The following is a 24,206-nucleotide window of genomic DNA, read 5'->3' on the forward strand; positions in this document are numbered from 1 at the left end:
CCCGTCAATGTGCGGCTCCTCCATCCATCCCCCCCCAAAAAAGTTGGCTTGCGGCTCTTCCATCCTTTCATTAAAAAATAAATTCATTCATTCCATAAGAACGTTTCTCTCTCTCTAGTTTCGATGTGCATTTCTTCTCGCCCATTTTAGTTTATTGCAGATTTGTCATAAAATCATGATTCGTTTCGCTGGTGAGGAAGTCGCGTGAGAACCACTTCAGACCAATCATATAGGTAGCAAATCACCTTGGTAACAAAATTATTAGGTGCTTTTACATGGACAGTTTGAATCGGTTTCAAATAGGTTTGGAAGACCAAACCGATTGAAAATATGTCATATAAACACCTCAATCCGACTGAAATGCCCCAACCCGATTGAAATTCCAATCGCTTTCAAGGAGGTAGTTTAAACCTTTTCGAAACCGTTTGGTCCATCATGTATACTACCTTGAAACGGATTGATGCTGCGTTCTGGGTTCATTCTGCGCATGCTCAAGACTTGACTAATCCAGGCACGCTCGACAGTTCCGTAGTCAGCGGTTTGTAACCATCGTAACGCAATCACTCACGGCTGCGTGCGCGTTCCAAACATGTGTTTCGTTGTCGCATGTAAACATCCAACCAGTTTACTTTGTATCCCATGTATACGCTCAAGATGAAATCAGCTTGAAATCAACCAGATTGAAAAATATTTGTCATGTAAACGCACCTATTGTAAACAAAATAATTTGCTTTGCGTGGGTCATTCTCTTTTACGACAAAAGCTAACGTAGCCTAGGCTACTTTACACAACCAAAGAATGGCTGGAAAGAAATGCGCAGCTAAAAGAAAATATGAAGACGAACACAGGACATTTTTTACCCGAGTGGGAGAGTCATTTTTTCTTCATAGAACGTAATGGTAAGCCATTCTGTCTGATATGCCAGACATCATTGGGACATTTCAAAGCCTCAAATCTCCAGCCCATTCCAGCCCAGCCCAGCCCAGTCCAGTCCAGCCTAACCCAGCCCAGTCCAGTTCAGCCTAACCCAGTCCAGCCCAGCCTAACCCAGTCCAGTCCAGCCCAGCCTAACCCAGTCCAGTCCAGCCCAACCCAGCCCAGTCCAGTCCAGCCCAGCCCAACCCAGCCCAGTTCAGCCTAACCCAGTCCAGCCCAGCCTAACCCAGTCCAGTCCAGCCCAGCCTAACCCAGTCCAGTCCAGCCCAGCCTAACCCTGCCCAGTCCAGCCCAGCCCAACCCAGCCCAGCCCAGCCTAACCCAGCCCAGTCCAGCCTAACCCAGCCCAGTCAAAAATATATTATGTCAGAAAATATCTTGTTGTATGTATTAATTTTAAATAAATTAACTTTAAATGTATATTTAATGGACAATAATGTTTTTCTTCTTATTTTAGACTGGGGTGCCTTGGGATTTTAAGTACTTATGAAGGGTGCGGTGACTGAAAAAAAGGTTGAGAAACGCTGGTATATATGGTGTGGCTCTGGGTGGTACCACAGTCATTTTTGTGGCTCTTAGTCTCTGACTGGTTGGCCACCCCTGTACTACAGGATCATATGCTCTACTAGGGGCTAGATATCACCTGGCACAACCATCTACTGGATCAACAGATACTCTACTAGGATGTGTCTGTGTCTCTGTGTGTGTGTGTGTGTGTGTGTGTGTGCGTGCGTGTGTGTGTGTGTGCGTGTGCGTGTGCGTGTGCGTGTGCGTGTGCGTGCGTGCGCGCGTGTGTGAGAGAGATAGAATCCCCTGGACCAGAGCTAGTCATGTGAGACTCCAATCACATGAGAGCTGTGCTTCAGTCACGCTGCTACGCTTATTAACCAGAACTGATCATGCTGCTGTGTGTGTGTATTTGTGTGTGTGTGTGTGTCTGTGTATTTGTGTGTGTGTGTGTTACAGGACCTGGTGAACACAGCAGTCAGCACCGTCTTCTTCTTCCTGGCGTCTGTGGTTCTGGCTGCGCTCAACCACAACAAGGGGGCTGACATCGCTGCCGTGGTCAGTCGATACGTACATCCACCTTCCTCCTCCTCTTCTATCTACACCACCTCCTCCTCTGTCTACACCACCACCTCCTTTATCTAGACCTCCTCCTCTGTCTACACCACTTCCTCCTTCGTCACCTCCTCGTCCATCTCGTCTCCACCACAACACGCCTTCTCCTCCTCCTCCTCCTCCCCCTCCCCCTCTACGATGGTCTGCTTCCTCTCTCTCTCTCTCTCTCTCCCCCTGTTCTTCACCCTCCTCTCTCTCTCCCTGTTCTTCACCCTCCTCTCTCTCCCCCTGTTCTTCACCTCTCTCTCTTTGTTCTTCATCCCTCTCGCTCTGTTCTTCATCCCCCTCTCTCGCTCTTTCTCTCTCCCCTCTCTCCTTTGTGTCTATCCACATCAACTGTTTCCTGATCACTGCTGCCCCCCTGTGGTCTGTAGCCTTCTCTACCTCTTCATCCAGAAGAAAGGCTTACTACCACAAGGTTGAGTAACACATTACCCTTTCACTCACTCTCTCTCTCTTACTCACTCACTCACTCAGACATCCAGACACTCAGTCAATGTCTTTTCTTTCTATCTCTCTCACTCACTCTCACACACACACACGCTCTCACACACACGCTCACACACGCTTACTCACTCACTCACTCACTCACACTCACACACACACACACACATACACACACACACACTCTCACTCAGTCACTCTCTTTCACACAAACACACATGCCCAGTGTTGGGGCCAGGCAGGGTGGGCTTGGATTTCTGCTGAGTGGTTTATAGTACAGATGTTCTCAGCAGGAAGCTGCTAGTTAACATCCTGGGCCTGGTCAATCCCTAGACTCTCATGCTGTGAGTGTGTGTGTGTGTGTGTGTGTGTGTGTGTGTGTGTGTGTGTGTGTGTGTGTGTGTGTGTGTGTGTGTGTGTGTGTGTGTGTGTGTGTGTGTGTGTGGTTGGGTGTGTATGTTTAGATCTATGTGTGTGTATACAGTATGTGTGTGTTTGTTGAGATGTGTGTGGTATTTATTAAGTGTCAGGCTGGTTGTGTTGATGTCACTTTCTTGTGTGTGTGTGTGTGTGTGTGTGTGTGTGTGTGTTTAGATCTTCGGCTTCCTGGTGACGTGTGTTTACGGTCTGAACACTTTCCTGGCTGTGCGGCGATGGCGCCTTGGCGATGGTCTCCAGGGGGCGGTCCAAACCAGCGAGTACCAACGAGCGCGCACGGCCTCCCGTGGCGAGATGGAGGCGCGGTCAGACCTAGCCTGAGGGGGAGGGGCCTGGAGTGAGTGGGAGGGGTCTTGACCCCACTGGTGTCTAGGACATGGACCCTGACCCCTGACCCTCGAAACAACAACCTTCCAACCTTTCTGGGGTGAGGGCATGGACCCCCCCTCCCTCTGGGGGGGCATGGACCCACCCCCCCCCCCCCCCTCCCTCTGGGGGGGCATGGACCCACCCCCCCCCCTCCCTCTGGGGTCAGTGACTTATAACTTTCATTCTTTCTCACTTTTGGACATGAGGGACACAATCTAGGTTTGAGGACTATGAACAGAGTTTAGCGTGTTTGAAGATTTTTTTTTTTTTTTTTTACTCTGAGTTTTTCTGGAACATTCTGAAGCTCCCTGGTTCTGAGGGATCCACCTCTCTGAGGGATCCACCTCTCTGAGGGATCCACCTCTCTGAGGTATCCACCTCTCTGAGGGATCCACCTCTCTGAGGGATCCACCTCTCTGAGGGATCCACCTCTCTGAGGGATCCACCTCTCTGAGGGATCCACCTCTCTGAGGGATCCACCTCTCTGAGGGATCCACCTCCCTGGGGTATCCACCTCCCTGGGGTATCCACCTCTCTGGGGTATCCACCTCTCTGAGGGATCCACCTCTCTGAGGTATCTCTGGCCACCAGTAGTCAGTTTTGACCAGAATGGTTTCTGCTTTGCTGACCACAAATAAAATAGAACTTCTTCAGTCAGGACTGACCTCCCTCACAGAGAAGAGAGAAAGAGTGAAAATGTGAAGAGAGACAATGCCAATGAATATCATGTCTTAGCAGTGGTGCTACTATAGGTAGTGGATTGAACCAGTATACATGTGACCTAAGGTGGTTTTTGGGAACATGTATATAGGCAGTAGTTGCATCCTGCTATATAATATGGAGCTCATTCTCTTCTCATTGGCCAGGACATCAGAATCACATGTATTGGCCAAGTATGTTAACACACACAAGGACTTGGTGACTCTCAAGCAATACAGACGATGTACATATTTACATGTTAAAGGACCAGTGAGCTGTTAGAGAACACTCAGGTTGTGGGGAACAGATGGTTACTATGGTAATGGTATCATAACTTTGTCCTATATATATATATTGTATATATTGTGATTTTCTAATCCTAAACCGTATTCATCACTCCTGTATGCAGCTGCAGACCTCTGAACACACTCACCAGTCACCATGGAGACAGGAGAGTTCATGCCCATATACAGTAGTGTGTGTGTGTGTGTGTGTGTGTGTGTGTGTGTGTGTGTGTGTGTGTGTGTGTGTGTGTGTGTGTGTGCGCGCGCGCAACTGTATATGTTTACAATCAAAATTATTGAACCGCCATTGCAAATGAGGTGTATTGGCAAAATGTACAAACACACAGCTGTTAGCAATAAACAAATCAAACTCAACACAACTAATATTACAAGTGGTTTCTCCAAATTTAACAATCGTCTTTAGTTCTTAGTAGAGACCCTTTTGCCCTTTTGCTGTCATGACCGGCTGCAAACGTGATGCAGAGCCAGACACCAGCGTCTGGCAGCGTTCCTGGGGTTCAATGATTTTGATTGCAACTGTATATATGACTATATGTTTATATTGACCTTAGATAGTCATTCCATTGTATCTTGTTGTGTCTTGCTTAGGCCCTGGCTGCTTAGGCCCTGGCTGCTTAGGCCCTGGCTGCTTGTTGCTTGATGCTAAGATGCTTCCAGGGCTTGTGCTCTCATAGTAGGAGGGCAGATCTAGGATCAGGTTCCTACTTGCTTGTAATCCCCAGATCATCTACTTCAAAAGACATAACTGATCCTGGATCAGCACTCAAACCTTCAGAGGTATTGTAAATACCAGCCATGGTGAGAAAGCCTCTCACTGGCTTAGTGGACCCGTGGGGGAACACTGAAGAGCCCTGATCCAGCTCCAACAACGGACCCGACCATGTCACTCCCTTTACCACAGTGGACCAAATATGAAGTATCGCTTTCCCAGAGGGAACATTTCAAATCTGAAAATGTTGGTTTCAATTATTTTATGAACTGAGTGTAATAGATGTTCTTAATGATCGACTGATAGACGACAGTAGAAGGTTTGTGATGAATAGACAATCAGATGTTTGTATTTATGTTTTACTAATGAAGTGAAATGCTATGAAGCGGTGCAGTGTCATGTTATTACCCCAGGCCCTGCTGAGGGCATGTTATTACCCCAGGCCCTGCTGAGGGCATGTTATTACCCCAGGCCCTGCTGAGGGCATGTTATTACCCCAGGCCCTGCTGAGGGCATGTTATTACCCCAGGCCCTGCTGAGGGCATGTTATTATTCACTAGCAGACTGATGGAGTAGAGCAACACGTTATTATGGTGTAGGGATGCACCCATATGAACATTTTGGCCGACAGATATTAAAATTGCTGTCATGGCCGATAACCGATAATCACTGATCACCGATATGTTCTGTATATAAACAAGTTTCTATGATAATCAAATGTTATACATAATGAAAAACACATGGAAACACTGTCTCTATTTCCAAAACATTCTGAAAAGCTGATGAATCATAGATTTACTGCATTGTTTCCTCTCAAAATCAACACACAGCAGCTGGACGGAAATAATGATCTGCTGTCCACATCGGCCCTGTTTTGCACATCGGACCGATACCAATATATAAAAAAATGATAACATTGTCTGATACCGATATGATTGCGGATATATCGTGTTTCCTGTTATCACACCTGATCAGTACCCTACAGCACCGTGTGACTATAACCTGACAACCAGGCAAGTCTGGTTTTGACCTTTTATATGACCTTTAAACTGTTTCACCAGCTGTGCTTCATAATAGGGGGCCAGACTGCACCCCACATACTGTACTGAGCGTTTAGCGAAAGAAACATTTGAAATTAAGTTCTATCCTTCTGCCATTTTCTCTTTTTTTCAAGTGTCCTCTTGACTGTGAGACATTTTGTAAATGAAGGTATTTCTTGTCCTGGATGAAGCAGCCGTACTCTAATCTGTATTTTTGTATTAAAAAAAAAAAAAGAAATCTGTGCAGATTTAACAACACTACAGTCTATGGTGAATCACATTGTCTTACAATAAAATGATTTGGACACTGTTGAACATATTCCTGTTTTTATTTTATTTTATTAAAACAATAAAAACATACAAATGCCTATGAAACTTTTTTCTTCAGATACTGATACATCTGAAGCCCAAACGGGTTCTCCTCCCGGCCGCTATCCAACTACAGCTGGCCTCCATCATGGCCTCAAACCAGGCGTGTCTTTAGAGGAAACGTGATTGGTGTACCATATTTAATGTAGTGACACCACAGACAGACAGTGCACATTTCACACAGGAGGGGATCCTAGTGCAGCTCAGTGAGCAGTAGTAGCATATTGGTGAGGAGGAAGGAAGGAGGGAAATGATTGGCCAGATGGGTAGACCAGCCAACCAGGAGACAGGGATAAGAACCTCATCATTCAAGCAACATCAAAACAAGGAAGCATCAGGAACAACATAAAGTGACATTCTGTTTGGAACCTCTGCCACTGTTCATTCCATAGAAGCAATGCACTCGCCAGCCACCTTCGTGACCAGTCAGAACCTTATTTTAATCCTTGAGGCAATCAGGAAACTGACAGTTGACCAATAGGATTGATTTGTTGAGATTCCATCCACTACCAGTTTCAACCACACAACAACACTACACACGACATACTACACACTTACTACTATACATGCTAACACTACCACAGGTCTTTCACAGCTTCAATAACAGAGGACACATTCCTTCTTATAATCCCCAAAGCCATGTGTTACTGGAGCCGTTGGAAATGCATAATACTGATCAGAACGATAGCTCACCCTCTACATTTATGTGCCAATATTCCAACTCAGCTAGACTCAGTGGGAATAAAGACCTGTTTGGCCTTCTGGAGGGGCAGGGTGAAACGTGGCTGGGTAGGGAAGGAAGCTGGGTAATCTGAGGACAGGTGCTCTTCCTGTCGGCCATGTTGGTCTGGTCAGACACCGAGGCCAGGATCCCTGGGGGCGGGGTCTCCTCAGTCAGAGTCATCGTCAGAGTCATCATCTACAAAACGCACACAAGAATCAGAGTCCTCATCTAAGAATCATCTAGAAAGCAGACAGACAGAGTCAGAGGTTCGTCTAGAATGGGAGTTAGTATGGATGGTTCCTAAATCAGTCTGGATGGAACCTGAGTTAGTTAGTCTGAACCACGTCTCACATAGAACCTGAGTTAGTTAGTCTGAACCACGTCTCACGTAGAACCTGAGTTAGTTAGTCTGAACCACGTCTCACATGGAACCTGAGTTAGTTAGTCTGAACCACGTCTCACATAGAACCTGAGTTAGTTAGTCTGAACCACGTCTCACATAGAACCTGAGTTAGTTAGTCTGAACCACGTCTCACGTAGAACCTGAGTTAGTTAGTCTGAACCACGTCTCACGTAGAACCTGAGTTAGTTAGTCTGAACCACGTCTCACGTAGAACCTGAGTTAGTTAGTCTGAACCACGTCTCACATAGAACCTGAGTTAGTTAGTCTGAACCACGTCTCACATAGAACCTGAGTTAGTTAGTCTGTACCACGTCTCACGTAGAACCTGAGTTAGTTAGTCTGAACCACGTCTCACGTAGAACCTGAGTTAGTTAGTCTGAACCACGTCTCACATAGAACCTGAGTTAGTTAGTCTGAACCACGTCTCACATAGAACCTGAGTTAGTTAGTCTGAACCACGTCTCACGTAGAACCTGAGTTAGTTAGTCTGAACCACGTCTCACATGGAACCTGAGTTAGTTAGTCTGAACCACGTCTCACGTAGCCACACCTTCCTACACACTTTGTTTCATGCTGTTCCTGCGCTGGAGGAGGTCTGAGAAGTGGAAAAACGCAGTATTTCTTTAAACCAATCAGCTCGGGCGGCACTAAGTTTTTTGTTGTTTTTTTCCAACGGTGCCCTTGCTAAATATTTTAATATTAGTATTGAGGGATTGAATCTGATTGGTGCCAATGAGAGGCTTATCTCAAAAACCTCCATCGGCGTGCCAGACGAGTCTGAACCATACCTGAGTTAGCGGGAGGTCTGGACGGCTCCTCAGGGTCGGCTCCTCCCTGCTTTAGGAAGTCTGCCAGGTCATTGAAGATGACGTAGAAATCTAATGCGAAAACAATGGTGGCGATAAAGCCAAACACCTGGAGAGAGAGGATAGCTTTGATGTCAATACAGCAGAGAAACCCCAGGATAGGAGAGGCTAGCTGTAACACACACACAGGATAGGAGAGGCTAGCTGTAACACACACACAGGATAGGAGAGGCTAGCTGTAACACACACACAGGATAGGAGAGGCTAGCTGTAACACACACACAGGATAGGAGAGGCTGGCTGTAACACACACACAGGATAGGAGAGGCTAGCTGTAACACACACATTCACACCAAAAATACAATATGTCATGTGAGAGGGGGAACTATAAACAAGGTCAGGGTCACAGTATAAAGTGTGTGTGTGTGTGTGTGTGCGCGCCTTTGTGTGCGTGTGTGTGTGTGTGTGTGCGCGCCTTTGTGTGCGTGTGTGTGTGTGTGCGCGCGCGCCTGTGTGTAGTGTGCGTCTGCGCGCCTTTGTGTGTGTGCATGTGTGCGCGCCTGCCGGTGTGTGTTTGTGTGTGTGTGTGTGTGTGTGTGTGTGTGCTCACCCCGGCAGCCTTGGATGCTCCATCTGAGTACTTGGAGACGGAGATGATGGAGATGATGAAGAAGATGATGGAGGCGCTGACACAGCGCAGGAAGTCCTTCAGCAGAGAAACAACAAACTAGATCAGCTGCAGTCTCATACTCACTCAAACATGCAGATATAACTAGATCAGCTGCAGTCTCATACTCACTCAAACATGCAGATATAAAACTAGATCAGCTGGACGACGACGCGTAGTTAAAAGCAAGTATACCGCGGGCTTAACTCATTCATTCCTGGTCATAATCATGCTTCATAAAAATAGAGAAGATGGTGCGCACATCCAAAAAAAACAAACCTTCAAGGCAGGTTGTGGACCAAAAAACAGAAAGAAAGAAAGAAAGAAAGAAAGAAAGAAAGAAAGAAAGAAAGAAAGAAAGAAAGAAAGAAAGAAAGAAAGAAAGAAAGTGAGAGAGAGAGAGTCCACACACTGTATCCCCCTTCAGCACACTTAATTTAGCACCCCAATTAAAAACCCCAAAGCACTCTGGGATGCTGAGTTGAATACGCTAAAGGGAGCCACAGTGCGCGGACTCTTATTTCTTTCTTTCGTAATCATGCATGGTCCTTAAATCAAACAAACATTCATCAGTGTCTCTGACAGCTGTCCTATGCTGCCGGTCCACACAGAGGACCGGCCCAGGTCCACTCACCATGAGCGGCCAGTGGAAGCCCTTAAACCTCTGGTTGAACTTGGTGGAGTAGGCGAAGAGGAGGAAGAGAGCGGCCAGGAACTCGATCAGTGGAGCCGTGACGAAGGCCGCCGCCGCAGACGCCACGAAACAAATAAAGCAGATGAACGTCAGAACCTGGGAGACGACAGAGAGAGAAGGAGAGAGAGGAGAGAACAAGAGAGAGAAGGAGAGAACAAGAGGAGGAGACAGAGAGAGAAGACAGAGAGAGGAGAAAACGAGAGAGAAGGAGAGAATGAGAGAGAGAAGACAGGAGAGAATGAGAGAGAGGAGGAGAGAACGAGAGAGAAGACAGAGAGGAGAGAATGAGAGAGAGGAGAGAACGAGAGGGAGAACGAGAGAGGAGGAGAGAATGAGAGGAGAGAACGAGGGAGAGGAGAAGACAAAGAGAAGAGGAGAGAATGAGGGAGAGGAGAGAAAGAGAGATAGAATGAGGGAGAGTAGGAGAGAAAGAGGGAGGGGGAGACAGATGAAAGAACCAGAGAAAACATTTGGCGAATACTAGTTACTAAAGAGAGCTCTAAACCTTTACTGTAACACTTAAAAACACACGCAGTGAGTAAGTTAGTACTGTATGGTCACTGAGGCCACCGTAGCATGACCAGAAGTCTCTTGTTAGCTGTTTGAGCTGGGGCCTCTGGAACAACAAGATTCTGTCTTGTCTCCCGTCCAAACGCCCCCTGAGCTACACACTTCCTGTCTGAAGCTAAGCAGATGCAGCTGTTTCATGACAACGTACTACAAACACACGCCCGCCCACACAGAGTGCTGCATAAGTCTTTGATATCAGTGTGTGCCATCTCTACCAGAAAGAGTCAACTTTGTGTACTTGTTCTGTCTGGGGTCAGCTGGTGTCAACTGAATCAGGGACCAGATATAGTGTGTCTGATAGGGGACTAGACAAGTCCAGGAGCCCTAGGCAGGCCAGGGATCGAGGATCACAAGGATACAGTCTGTCTGGTTGGGAATGGCCCGGGGACAAGCCCACTCTATGCCAGGGACAGGGATATACAGGACATACACAATGTTATCTCCCACACGGACAGGCAGCTTGTTTTGTTATGTTATAAACCACAAACATGTTATAAACCACAAACAGCTGGTCTCAGGGCAGACATTACCCCAACTCAACCCTCCCCTCCCCCTTGCCCTCTTAAGACCCTGCAGCCCTCCCCTCTCAAACCTACCCTACACCCTGACCTATACCCCCACTCAAACACGGCTGTAGCTCAGGAGGCAGAGCGGGTCGTCCAATGATCGTAGGGTCGGCGGTTCGAATCCCAGCTCCTCCTGACGACATGAAGGGAAGTGTCCTTGGGCAAGACACTGAACCCCAAATCACTCCCAATGAGCAGGCTAGCACCCCGCACGGCAGCTGCCGCCATTGGTATTTGAATGGGTGAATGAGAGGCCTTCGTTGTAAAGTGCTTTGGATAAAAATGCTATATAAGTTCAGTCCATTTACCACACCGTACACCCCCTACTCAAAACCACACTGCACCCCCCCATCCCCACCCCCAATCAAACCTACCCTGCACCCCCCATCCCCACCCCCAATCAAACCTACCCTGCACCCCCCATCCCCACCCCCAATCAAACCTACCCTGCACCCCCCATCCCCACCCCCAATCAAACCTACCCTGCACCCCCCATCCCCACCCCCAATCAAACCTACCCTGCACCCCCCATCCCCACCCCCAATCAAACCTACCCTGCACCCCCCATCCCCACCCCCAGTCAAACCTACCCTGCACCCCCCATCCCCACCCCCAGTCAAACCTACCCTGCACCCCCCATCCCCACCCCCAATCAAACCTACCCTGCACCCCCCCATCCCCACCCCCAGTCAAACCTACCGACCTCCCCTGACAGATCCTGGAACAATGTACCACACTTCCTGGCCTTCTATCACGTAGGTTGTGTCCTTGAAATAACACAACCAGATTTGCTTCAATTGGTGTCGTATCCTTCTTTGTCTTCATGCTTATTATTTCAAAATCGTCAAAAAATACAAACATTTTAAAAGCAAGGAAAAGCGGCGTAGATGAATGATGGACCGGAGGAAGGCGGCGACACGCGGGCTCAGCCTCCCACAGGAGCAGACTTCAGACCGGAGGCATATTACATGAGGTATGGTTCTCTCTGCCTGATTAGCTTACCTTCAGGCCAAACGTAGAATAATGTGCCCTCCTGTGCGATTCTACTCGGCTGATTGGCATTGATTTGGGACAATACTTATCGGTAGACTACCCCCTTATACTGCCGCCCTGCTGGACTGGAACGTTCCTTCCTATCAGACTCGTTCCAGTAACTGGCTTGTTTTAAAGGTCCCTCGTAGAGCTAATACAGAGCTAACACAGAGCTAATACAGAGCTTGGCAGGACAGCGTTCTGGTACGCTGCTCCAAAGTCTTGGAATGACATTCAGACTCAGTTGAAGATGGAGGTTCTCCCTTCAATCACAGAGTTTAAAAACATCTCTGTCTTTGGTGATTTGAGTTGTAATTGTTTTATTTGATGTGTGCATTGTTCACTCGGTGACGCTGTAAATGAGGTGCATGCACCTCCGTGTCCTTTTGAGTTCAAATAAAGGTATGAATGAATGAAAATAGACAGAGGAAAGATAGGATAGCAGAAAGAGAGAGAGGAGGGATAAACAGAAGAGAGAGAGGAGAGAGGACAGTAGAGAGAGGAGAGAGGACAGTAGAGAGAGGAGAGAGGACAGTAGAGAGAGGGGAGAGGACAGTAGAGAGAGAGAGGAGAGAGGACAGTAGAGAGAGGAGAGAGGACAGTAGAGAGAGGAGAGAGGACAGTAGAGAGAGGAGAGAGGACAGTAGAGAGAGAGAGGAGAGAGGACAGTAGAGAGAGGAGAGAGGACAGTAGAGAGAGGGGAGAGGACAGTAGAGAGAGAGAGGAGAGAGGACAGTAGAGAGAGGAGAGAGGACAGTAGAGAGAGGAGAGAGGACAGTAGAGAGAGAGGAGAGAGGACAGTAGAGAGAGGAGAGAGGACAGTAGAGAAAGGAGAGAGGACAGTAGAGAGAGGGGGGGCAGTAGAGAGAGGAGAGAGGACAGTAGAGAGAGAGGAGAGGACAGTAGAGAGAGGACAGTAGAGAGAGAGGAGAGAGGACAGTAGAGAGAGGGGGGGCAGTAGAGAGAGAGGAGAGAGGACAGTAGAGAGAGAGGAGAGAGGACAGTAGAGAGAGGGGGGGCAGTAGAGAGAGAGGAGAGAGGACAGTAGAGAGAGGAGATAGGACAGTAGAGAGAGAGGAGAGAGGACAGTAGAGAGAGGAGAGAGGACAGTAGAGAGAGGAGAGAGGACAGTAGAGAGAGGGGGGGCAGTAGAGAGAGAGGAGAGAGGACAGTAGAGAGAGGAGAGAGGACAGTAGAGAGAGGAGAGAGGACAGTAGAGAGAGGGGATAGGACAGTAGAGAGAGGAGAGAGGACAGTAGAGAGAGGGGGGGCAGTAGAGAGAGGGGGGCAGTAGAGAGAGAGGAGAGAGGACAGTAGAGAGAGGAGAGAGGACAGTAAGAGAGAGGGGAGAGGACAGTAGAGAGAGGGGGGCAGTAGAGAGAGAGAGAGAGATGAGGGGGAATTCCAGTCCAACAGCAGCAGGAAGAAGAGCTCCGTGTTGCATCACATGATCCACCAGGATCGAGCCAGGCTGGACACACCCCTTTGTCTTCCTCTTACTTAAAATGTAACTAATCAATTGTGCGAGGATGATGAAACCCTCAGGACAACTAAATGCGCGGCATGTCAACACACGTCCCGTCCGGACTACCCCATTGACCCATATCCCGTTACAATGATGCGGCCCAGAAGCAAGATTATAAGTTTTGCGATGCATCTTTCATTTTACCTTCAAACTTCCCCAAAAAGTAAAGAAACGTTTATTAAGGAAAAACGTTATTCTGAAAGTGATTCTTCAACGCCTGGATCAAAAAAAGCTCCTCGAATGAGAACCGATGGACACAATGACCTGGAAAGAAAGGCGAGATTCCTCTAACAGTAATAACTTTTTTTAAAATGGGAAGTAGCCTAATTATTTCTATAATGACGATAATAACAATTTCAGTCCGGATTCACAAAGCATCCAGGCTACAGGCTAGCCTCTCACATGCTGGACCCAGGCCAGACTGGACTTACGCACGCTTGCAGAAAGTTTGTCAATAGTCAGCACAATGGAAATGATCGTCTATGTAATGTTCAAAAGAAGGTGAGACGTTACTTTACCACTTCTGCTATAAGAAGCTGCCCTTTTCGTGAGCATGCGAACTCTTTGCTGGGGAGAAGCGAGAGCAGGATATTCTGGGGCTGTCGACTCGTATCGGGCGCCTCGATGTCCCCCATTGCGGTGTTGAAGCTTAAGTGATAATAATAATAGTTCCTTCTCCAGAAAGCTCCGAGCGATGAGAGAGTGGAAGTGCTCAGCTTGACAGAGAGAGATTCTTCTCGCAGTGGAAACGGAAATAATGACAATGCGGATTGCGGAAACGTACAAAGGCGCAACATCTGCACCCTCCAGATGTGAGAATGCGCCAGGCTATTGTGTGCTTCATCTGAAGTAACAGTAGGCCAAAGTTAATTCGTTTAATGAGAAAGTGTCAAAACAATCGACAAACAAATGTACATTAACTGTTAAAGGATAGAATGTTTTAAAATGCAACTATAGCTCGAAGTAGAACTTATTATGACACGGGTTTAAAACTATCAACCGTAGGCTACCATAAATTACATTCAGCTTTTTGAACATTGCTACATTGATTGTTCACAATAAATGATTGTCCCGTCCTCCTCACATGTTCTAGAGATGGGGAGGACAGGAGCTGCTGTAGGAGAGGCTGACTGCACAGGGAAGGAGGGAGGAGTAGGAGAGGCTGACTGCACAGGGAAGGAGGGAGAAGGAGGAGAGGATGACTGAGAGAGAGGAGAGGGAGGAGCACAGGGGAGAGGAAGAGAGGACTGGGGAGAGGGCTGGGGAGAGGGAGGAGAGGAAGAGAGGACTGGGGAGAGGAGGAGAGGGAGGAGAGGAGAAGAGGGCTGGGGAGAGGGAGGAGGGGACTGGGGAGAGGAGGAGAGGACTGGGGAGAGGAGAAGAGGGCTGGGGAGAGGGAGGAGAGGGCTGGGGAGAGGGAGGAGAGGACTGGGGAGAGGAGGAGAGGGCTGGGGAGAGGGAGGAGAGGGCTGGGGGAGGAGGAGAGGACTGGGGAGAGGAGGAGAGGACTGGGGAGAGGAGGAGAGGACTGGGGGAGGAGGAGAGGACTGGGGAGAGGAGGAGAGGACTGGGGAGAGGAGGAGAGGACTGGGGAGAGGAGGAGAGGACTGGGGAGAGGAGGAGAGGACTGGGGGGAGGAGGAGAGGACTGGGGAGAGGACTGGTGAGAGGAGGAGAGGACTGGGGAGAGGGAGGAGAGGACTGGGGAGAGGAGGAGAGGACTGGGGGGAGGAGGAGAGGACTGGGGAGAGGAGAGGACTGGGGAGAGGAGAAGAGGGCTGGGGAGAGGGAGGAGAGGACTGGGGAGAGGAGGAGAGGACTGGGGAGAGGAGGAGAGGACTGGGGAGAGGGAGGAGAAGACTGGGGAGAGGGAGGAGAGGACTGGGGAGAGGGAGGAGAGGGCTGGGGAGAGGAGGAGAGGACTGGGGAGAGGGAGGAGAAGACTGGGGAGAGGAGAAGAGGGCTGGGGAGAGGGAGGAGAAGACTGGGGAGAGGGAGGAGAGGGCTGGGGAGAGGAGGAGAAGACTGGGGAGAGGAGGAGAGGACTGGGGAGAGGGAGGAGAGGGCTGGGGAGAGGGAGGAGAGGGCTGGGGAGAGGAGGAGAAGACTGGGGAGAGGAGGAGAGGACTGGGGAGAGGGAGGAGGGGCTGTCTTCACTGCACAGTTCTTAGTTGGTTGAATGTGATCCTCTTGCCAAGCATGTAGCTGTCCACACTCCATAGTACTGCTGACATGAGACCCACGATCTGCAAACAAAACCAAAACTCACCATCTGCAAACAGGGTGCTGCTAGCAAATGAGCTGAGCTCTGAATCTGAAGGGACTAGCACCATAAGGGCATACTGGGACTGGATTTACCTCAGATGAAGCCTAAAGGCCCATGTTTTGAAACAATATGAATCATTTTATGTATGTATGTATGTATGTATGTATGTATGTATGTATGTATGTATGTATGTATGTATGTATGTATGTATGTATGAATTAATGAATATGCCCTCACCCCTCCAGCCAGAGTAGCGGTGACCGTGTAGGTGGACACTGCTATCAGACTCAACACCAGCATGAACACTGCAGCAAACGCCGAGTTCAACACATCCTGAGGTTACCATGGGGATCAGAATCAGAGCACATCAATCAGCACTTCCTCAATGTCGCCAAGTCCAGTGCAGTTACACACACAGCCACTTAGCCCCACCCCTAACCCTAACCGTCTACACCGAGTACTGCAGGAGCACGTCAAGCATCTCGTACATTAGGCTATGTGTGTGAATTAAGTATCTGTACACTGCATTAACTGAAGACTAGTCATCATTTAACTATTTATTTATTTGTTTGTTTGTTTACCCCCCCATTTATTTCCCCCCCAAGATTTGTTATCTGTTTGAGTTGAGAATGCCATTCTCTTTTTTCTGACCACAGTGACCCAGGGTGTGGAGATACTGGTGAGATCATCAGTGACCCGGGGTGTGGAGATATGGGTGAGATCATCAGTGACCCGGGGTGTGGAGATACGGGTGAGATCATCAGTGACCCAGGGTGTGGAGATACGGGTGAGATCATCAGTGACCCAGGGTGTGGAGATACGGGTGAGATCATCAGTGACCCGGGGTGTGGAGATACTGGTGAGATCATCAGTGACCCGGGGTGTGGAGATACTGGTGAGATCATCAGTGACCCAGGGTGTGGAGATACTGGTGAGATCATCAGTGACCCGGGGTGTGGAGATACTGGTGAGATCCTCAGTGACCCGGGGTGTGGGGATACGGGTGAGATCATAGGTGACCCGGGGTGTGGAGATACTGGGGAGAGTGACCCAGGGTGTGGAGATACTGGTGAGAGAGAGCCACAGTGGGAGTCCCTTACTACGAGGGGCCAGAAGAGCAGGCTGAGCCTCTTGTTGATCTTGAACAGGTAGAGGAGCAGCAGGCCCAGAGTCACCAGGAGCTCCAGACCGGCGGCTGCTATGTATTTGGGCCGGGAGGCCGAGGCGTAGCACACAAACGCCACGAACATCATCACCTGCAACACAGAAACATGGTGGATCTCAGCTCAAAAACCAGTTTTCAAGGTGCAATATGATTTTGATGTAGATTAATCTTTTTTACAATTCATCCACAGAACTTTTGGAAGGTGCAGAATAAAAGTATTGCTTTCCCCAAAAAATGTTTTATTGATTATGAATTTATCTTAGCCTATATTGAAATCTTGACTATTTTTTCCCAAGATTTGTTGTTATCTGTTTGAGTTGAGAATCCCTTTCTCTTTTTTCTGACCAGAGTGACCAGGGCGGGGAGATATTGAGAGTGGTGACTATGAGGGGCCATCTATTGTCTCAGCTAACGCAGAGAAACAGAAATAAGTGAACAAGAAAACATTAGATCTAGTTGTTTACACCTTTTGTTTTGGACTGTTTATTGTCTTTCCTTAAAATTCCTTGTCTCTCAGTCAAGCTCTTATATTGTTTAAGCCACAAATGAAGTCTGAACACACAAAACAGTGGTATAGATAGAACTAGTACAGATCTACAGCAGTAATCACACGTGTTATCTGACCACATTCAAATTAGTTTCAGAATCAGAAACCCTCCCACCCCCTAGCGAAGGCCCTGACTAGGAGGTGGTTTCGGTCAATGGTGGATAAAATGAAGACAACATCTGTTCCCTCTCCTTCTCGGCCAGTTTGAAAGTTGACTCACCATCTCGGCCAGTTTGAAAATCCCTCGTGTGGATCTGAGGAAGGCCAGGTCCAGCTGGCTGGACGGGCTGGTGACTTGTTCTGACATCTTGCTGGTGGTAGTGCCGAGTGACAGTTACTTGAGAAGCAGTCAACCCTTCCTCATCTAGCAGCTTCCCCTTAGCTGCAGGAAACAAACCTCAACCACAAACCAGGCTGCAGGTCCATCATGCAGAACTCTTCACACTATCAGTTCAAAGTATAGCCTAGGCTACTACATTGTCAGGGTTAAAAGTAAACTAGAAAAAAAGTAAAACATGATTAGGGTTAACCCTACCACAGTTGAAACATATCACTTCATGTACGATAGGCAATCACATCAAATAACTGATAGAATGAGGTTAATCATGTGCAGAGGGACTTCATTCTGGCCATAGGAGTCCTACAGGTCCTAATCATGGAGGTATAATAGGTCCTAAGCATGGAGGTATAATAGGTCCTAAGGATGGAGGTATAATAGGTCCTAAGCATGGAGGTATAATAGGTCCTAAGCATGGAGGTATAATAGGTCCTAAGCATGGAGGTATAATAGGTCCTAAGCATGGAGGTATAATAGGTCCTAAGCATGGAGGTATAATAGGTCCTAAGCATGGAGGTATAATAGGTCCTAAGGATGGAGGTATAATAGGTCCTAAGCATGGAGGTATAATAGGTCCTAAGGATGGAGGTATAATAGGTCCTAAGCCTCCTGATCCTCCCCAGGAGCAGATCCCCGGTGGGGGGCAGCGGAGCGCGTGATCAGGGGTTATTCAGCGGGGCTGCTCCTGCACGATATTGTGTATGGTATATTATTATGTATATTATGTATTGTGTATGGTATATTATTATGTCTTATTTTATTATATTCTGTACAATATCCAAGAACCATGTTATTGATCTGGGACCAGTAGGGACACGTAATTTTAACGGGAGCTTCCTGGTGTGCGGATCTCTTATTCTATACATATATTTTTAGCAGCTTCTGGCTGGATTATATAGTATATTTGTTATCCAGCCCCCTCGCGTGTTTTTCTGCCCCCCCAGTGTGAACCCCTATACACCCCCAGTGTGAACCAGGAAACGGTTGTGAAACACGGAACTAGAAGATCACGTGACCATTTCTATTCGCTACTAAACCGGTGCACAGGAAGAGACCGATGATCGTCAGAGACTTGAGAGAAGTGCGACATGTCCCTGGCCGGTGCTTGTTTTAACACATTGTGGAGGAGTTGGACAGGACTGTCCTCTGTTCCCTTACTACTGTCCTCTCGGGTCTCACGGGCGCGCGTCTGGTCCGGGGGCGCGTGCACGCGGCTGTCCACGCGAGACCAGAGCAACAGCACGAGCCTCAGGACAGGTAGGTGCACCAGGGCTGCAGGGCTATCAATACTATATAAATATAATATAACTAAATATATATCTAATATAACAACTATCTATCAATACTAGAGATAACACTATCTATCAATACTAGAGATAAACACGGCTAGAGTCACAATATAACAACTGTAAAGCAGATCATGCTAAAGATATAAGATTGCTTCACATAATATGTGTTTACATTCTGAATCTATCTGGTCATTGTAGTTGTGTGTATGCCTACTAGCCTACTAGAATTGCCTTGAACATAAGATAGCATATTCTCTCTCAGGTCATATTAGCCACTCTGCCCATATGACCACAGTAGCCTATTAACCTCTAATGGTCATCATCGACCATACAGAGCTGTGTTCCCTTCTGGATACTTCCTGCCTCCATGTGCTCTGGTCACCCCATCCTCACACCTGACTTCCTAACCGAGGACAGTGAACGAGGGGACATGGGAGGACAGTGAACGAGGGGACATGGGAAGGAGAACCTCTGGAACACAGTCCTGTCAGCTGTGGCTTCGCTCCTGCCTGTCTTCCCGTCTGCTGCAATAACTCATATCCTCAAACCTCTGCTGTGACTCCTGTGTGTCTTCTGGCTTTGCTGCAGCTGGGTGACTGGAAGGGACCAGGATCAGTTATCTCACCATGTTGTCTTCCTCCCAAGGGAAGCTGGTGCGCAGTGGAGAGGAGAAGAAGGCTGTGGTCAGTTACTGTATTACTACTACTTCTGTATGAATCATGTTTACTCTGTTTCTACTGCCTCAGTTTTGCTCTGATTCTACTGCCTGTCTATTAATACTTTAGTGTGATTGTGCTAGCTGGAAACCGTTGTTATCAGTACCAAGACATTAGCAGAGGGAGCATCTGATCATCTCGGCTGGTCTTTTCAGATCTGTATCGAGGGCAACATTGCCAGTGGGAAGACAACATGTCTGGAGTACTTCAGTAAAACCAGCAACATTGAGGTGAGACGGAGCTGCTGCTCTGTGATATGGGTTGGGGTTAGGGTTGGGGTTAGGGTTGGGGTTAGGGTTACTGGGGTTAGGGTTAGGGTTAGGGTTGGGGTTAGGGTTGGGGTTAGGGTTACGGTTAGGGTTACTGGCGTTGGGGCTCGGGACTGATGGACCTTCTCCTACTGACGCTTGGTTTCAGGTTCTCACGGAGCCGGTCTCCAAATGGAGGGATGTTCGCGGACACAACCCCCTGGTGAGTTGTCATGGTTACCCAGATCACTGTCCTCTCTAATACTGTTATAGATTAAGCTCATTGTTATCCTTATAGACTCCATGAGGATGTTGTTACAGATGAATGTTGATAACCGTTTCTCTGTCTCCCAGGGGCTGATGTACCAGGACCCCACACGCTGGGGCCTCACTCTGCAGACCTACATTCAGCTCACCATGCTGGATAGACACCTGTCAGCTATAGTAGGTAGACTGACCTGTCAGCTATAGTAGGTAGACAGACCTGTCAGCTATAGTAGGTAGACTGACCTGTCAGCTATAGTAGGACTGACCCAGACAGACCTGTCAGCTATAATAGGTAGACGGACCAGTCATCTATAGTAGGTAGACGGACCAGTCATCTATAGTAGGTAGACTGACCTGTCAGCTATAATAGGTAGACTGACCTGTCAGCTATAATAGGTAGACTGACCTGTCAGCTATAGTAGGTAGACGGACCAGTCATCTATAGTAGGACTGACCCAGACAGACCTGTCAGCTATAGTAGGTAGAGTGAGAGTCTAGTAAACAGCTAGTACTACAGTAGAACATCAGCTAGTACTACAGTAGAAACAGCTAGTACTACAGTAGAACATCAGCTAGTACTACAGTAGAACATCAGGGTGCTGACTGCCCTCAGAGATCCTCCCCGTCTGTAACTGCTGTGTTTCTTCCCAGTCTGCTCCTGTGAGGATGATGGAGAGGTCCATCTACAGCGCCAAGTACATCTTTGTGGAGAACCTCTATAGAAGGTATGTTAGACCATGTGTGTACACTGCTGTCTATGTGTGGCAGATCTAGGCTGATGCCTAGAGCCTATAGCACTGCTGACAGTCTTCAAACCTGATATTTAAACCCAAACCCTGAGACCCATAGCCCGTAGTCCTTTTAAGTCTTCAAACCTGATATTCCCTTTTTTTTCTGCAGTGGGAAGATGCCTGAGGTGGACTTCGCTGTGCTCAGTGAGTGGTTTGATTGGATCACACAGAACATCGCCATTCCCGTCGACCTCATTGGTGAGTTCCTCTCATCAGACCGTTTAACTCAGACATGAATGTCTTATTGTATACTATTTTAATTTACTCGATTCTATCAAACTGTACTGTACCCTATTCTGTTCTAATCTAGTGTCTACTCGTCTAACCTGTGCTAATACATTTGATGCTAGTGTACCTGCAGACATCCCCCCAGACCTGCTATGAGCGTCTAAAGCAGAGATGCAGAGAGGAGGAGAAGGTCATTCCTCTGGTAAGACCGCACCATAGCCTGACCTTACCTGACCATACCATAGCCTTACCTTACCTGACCGCACCATAGCCTTACCTTACCTGACTGCACCATAGCCTTACCTTACCCTACCTGACCATACCATAGCCTTACCTTACCTTACCTGACCATACCATAGCCTTACCTGACCTGACCATACCATAGCCTTACCTTACCTTACCTGACCGCACCATAGCCTTACCTTACCTTACCTGACCGCACCATAGCCTTACCTGACCTGACCATACCATAGCCTTACCTTATCTGACCATACCATAGCCTTACCTTACCTTACCTGACCATACCATAGCCTTACCTTACCTTACCTGACCGCACCATAGCCTTACCTGACCTGACCATACCATAGCCTTACCTTACCCTACCTGACCATACCATAGCCTTACCTTACCTGACCATACCATAGCCTTACCTTACCTGACCATACCATAGCCTTACCTTACCTGACCATACCATAGCCTTACCTTATCTGACCATACCATAGCCTTACCTTACCTGACCATACCATAGCCTTACCTTACCTGACCATACCATAGCCTTACCTTACCTGACCATACCATAGCCTTACCTTATCTGACTGCACCATAGCCTTACCTTATCTGACCATACCATAGCCTTACCTTATCTGACCATACCATAGCCTTACCTTATCTGACCATACCATAGCCTTACCTTATCTGACCATACCATAGCCTTACCTGACCTGACCATACCATAGCCTTACCTTACCTTACCTGACCGCACCATAGCCTTACCTTACCTGACCGCACCATAGCCTTACCTTACCTGACCATACCATAGCCTTACCTTACCTGACCGCACCATAGCCTTACCTGACCTGACCATACCATAGCCTTACCTTACCTGACCATACCATAGCCTTACCTTACCTGACCATACCATAGCCTTACCTTACCTGACCATACCATAGCCTTACCTGACCTGACCATACCATAGCCTTACCTTACCTGACCGCACCATACCATAGCCTTACCTTACCTGACCATACCATACCATAGCCTTACCTTACCTGACCATACCATAGCCTTACCTTACCTTACCTGACCGCACCATAGCCTTACCTTACCTGACCATACCATAGCCTTACCTTACCTGACCATACCATAGCCTTACCTTACCTTACCTGACCATACCATAGCCTTACCTTATCTGACCATACCATACCATAGCCTTACCTTACCTGACCATACCATAGCCTTACCTTACCTGACCATACCATACCATAGCCTTACCTTACCTGACCATACCATAGCCTTACCTTATCTGACCATACCATACCATAGCCTTACCTTACCTGACCGCACCATAGCCTTACCTTACCTGACCGTACCATAGCCTTACCTTACCTGACCATACCATAGCCTTACCTTACCTGACCATACCATACCATAGCCTTACCTTACCTGACCATACCATAGCCTTACCTTACCTGACCATACCATACCATAGCCTTACCTTACCTGACCGCACCATAGCCTTACCTTACCTGACTGTATCATAGCCTTACCTTACCTTACCTGACCATACCATAGCCTTACCTTACCTGACCATACCATAGCCTTACCTTACCTGACCATACCATAGCCTTACCTGACCTGACCATACCATAGCCTTACCTTATCTGACCGTACCATAGCCTTACCTTACCTGACCGTACCATAGCCTTACCTTATCTGACCGCACCATCGCCTTACCTTACCTGACCATACCATAGCCTTACCTTACCTGACCATACCATAGCCTTACCTTATCTGACCGTACCATAGCCTTACCTTACCTGACCATACCATAGCCTTACCTTATCTGACCGTACCATAGCCTTTTCAGATATGTAACGCAAGATGAAGATAACCATGTATTCTCCACAGGAGTACCTAGAGTCCATCCATACGCTGTACGAGGATTGGCTGATCAACCAGACCGCCTTCACACTACCTGCCCCAGTCCTAGTAAGTGACCAATCACGTTTGAATGATGCCCCATGCACAGAAGCAGAGTGTGGTAGAAGTTAACAGATTGGATCATGGGTGTTTCTTCATATGTCAGGTCATTTCAGCGGACCATGACCTCCAGAACATGCTCAGCCAGTACGAGGCGAGCAGGGAGAGGATCTTAGCTGCCAGAAACGTCTGACTGACCTCTGACCTGCACCCAAAAGCCACCATGCACCGCATCATGTGCAAAAAGGATCTACACTTAATTTATTGCTGAAAATGTTGGTCCAATTCCAGAATCCACAGGGATGTTTAGTACTCTCAAATGTCTTCTTATGTTATGCTGATCAATCCACGTCCTATCAGCTAGTTCACTTTATGTCTGTAGGATATTAGGCTACTGTAGGTTTGACATGTCTGTTGCACTCGTGCAGAACGGGACCACTTGTCAGTCAGAATGTAAACCAGCCCAGACTAGCTGGCTGGATTCTCCTTTTTTTACTCAGTAGTTTGCTATTGTTGAAGTAAATTAATACAATGTCTGTTTTGTAAAATGACATCTCTTTTAACTTATGGAACTATACCTTATTTGAATAAAGTACAAGCTAAATACTGTTTGAATGTGTCAATCCATTTGAAGAAAACAATGACATGACATGTAGAAGCATATTTGATTTATACTGGATTTATATATTCACAAACAATACATAAAATGTTGACATCTGAATTATGATGTTACCGT

The 24,206-nt window shown here is 47.7% G+C and overlaps 4 protein-coding genes across 6 annotated transcripts in view; 2 read left to right on the forward strand and 2 right to left on the reverse strand.

Annotated features, from left to right (window-relative positions):
- cmtm4 (CKLF-like MARVEL transmembrane domain containing 4) overlaps positions 1-3,406 on the forward strand; it is a 12,714-nt gene extending 9,308 nt beyond the window's left edge. The window contains exons 3-4 of the mRNA XM_084436706.1: positions 1,903-2,001; positions 3,097-3,406. Coding sequence (XP_084292832.1) covers positions 1,903-2,001; positions 3,097-3,261 — 264 coding nt within the window. The 3' untranslated portion in view covers positions 3,262-3,406. The remainder of the gene's footprint in view (positions 1-1,902; positions 2,002-3,096) is intronic.
- Positions 3,407-7,321: 3,915 nt separating this feature from the next.
- Positions 7,322-14,053, reverse strand: cmtm3 (CKLF-like MARVEL transmembrane domain containing 3; the record flags this gene model as incomplete). Its single annotated transcript, XM_084437491.1, has 5 exons — positions 7,322-7,350; positions 8,347-8,473; positions 8,975-9,070; positions 9,666-9,821; positions 13,937-14,053. 5 exons carry the CDS (start codon positions 14,051-14,053, stop codon positions 7,322-7,324), a joined length of 525 nt encoding a protein of 174 aa, XP_084293617.1.
- Positions 14,054-15,570: 1,517 nt separating this feature from the next.
- cklf (chemokine like factor) lies at positions 15,571-17,739 on the reverse strand (the record flags this gene model as incomplete). The annotated part of the gene is made up of 4 exons (XM_084437492.1): positions 17,616-17,739; positions 16,784-16,939; positions 15,921-16,016; positions 15,571-15,663 (listed from the first exon to the last, which is right to left on the reverse strand). Exons 1-4 carry the CDS (start codon positions 17,700-17,702, stop codon positions 15,571-15,573), a joined length of 432 nt encoding a protein of 143 aa, XP_084293618.1. The 5' UTR covers positions 17,703-17,739.
- A 1,045-nt stretch (positions 17,740-18,784) lies between these two features.
- Positions 18,785-23,958, forward strand: tk2 (thymidine kinase 2). Of its 3 annotated transcripts, none has more exons than XM_084436702.1 (10): positions 18,785-18,989; positions 19,667-19,704; positions 19,893-19,967; positions 20,155-20,208; positions 20,340-20,429; positions 20,904-20,977; positions 21,153-21,241; positions 21,394-21,473; positions 23,399-23,479; positions 23,577-23,958. In XM_084436702.1, the coding sequence occupies exons 1-10, from the start codon at positions 18,821-18,823 to the stop codon at positions 23,661-23,663; spliced, it is 837 nt and encodes a 278-aa protein (XP_084292828.1). In that variant the 5' UTR covers positions 18,785-18,820; the 3' UTR covers positions 23,664-23,958. The 3 variants fall into 3 exon arrangements, with proteins under 3 accessions (XP_084292828.1, XP_084292830.1, XP_084292829.1); XM_084436704.1 differs by having other exon boundaries at positions 19,672-19,704; XM_084436703.1 differs by having other exon boundaries at positions 18,927-18,989; positions 19,610-19,704.
- Positions 23,959-24,206: the final 248 nt, after the last annotated feature.

The sequence above is a fragment of the Borostomias antarcticus genome, assembly GCF_949987555.1.
Source record: "Borostomias antarcticus genome assembly, chromosome: 4".
Taxonomy (NCBI): domain Eukaryota; kingdom Metazoa; phylum Chordata; class Actinopteri; order Stomiiformes; family Stomiidae; genus Borostomias; species Borostomias antarcticus.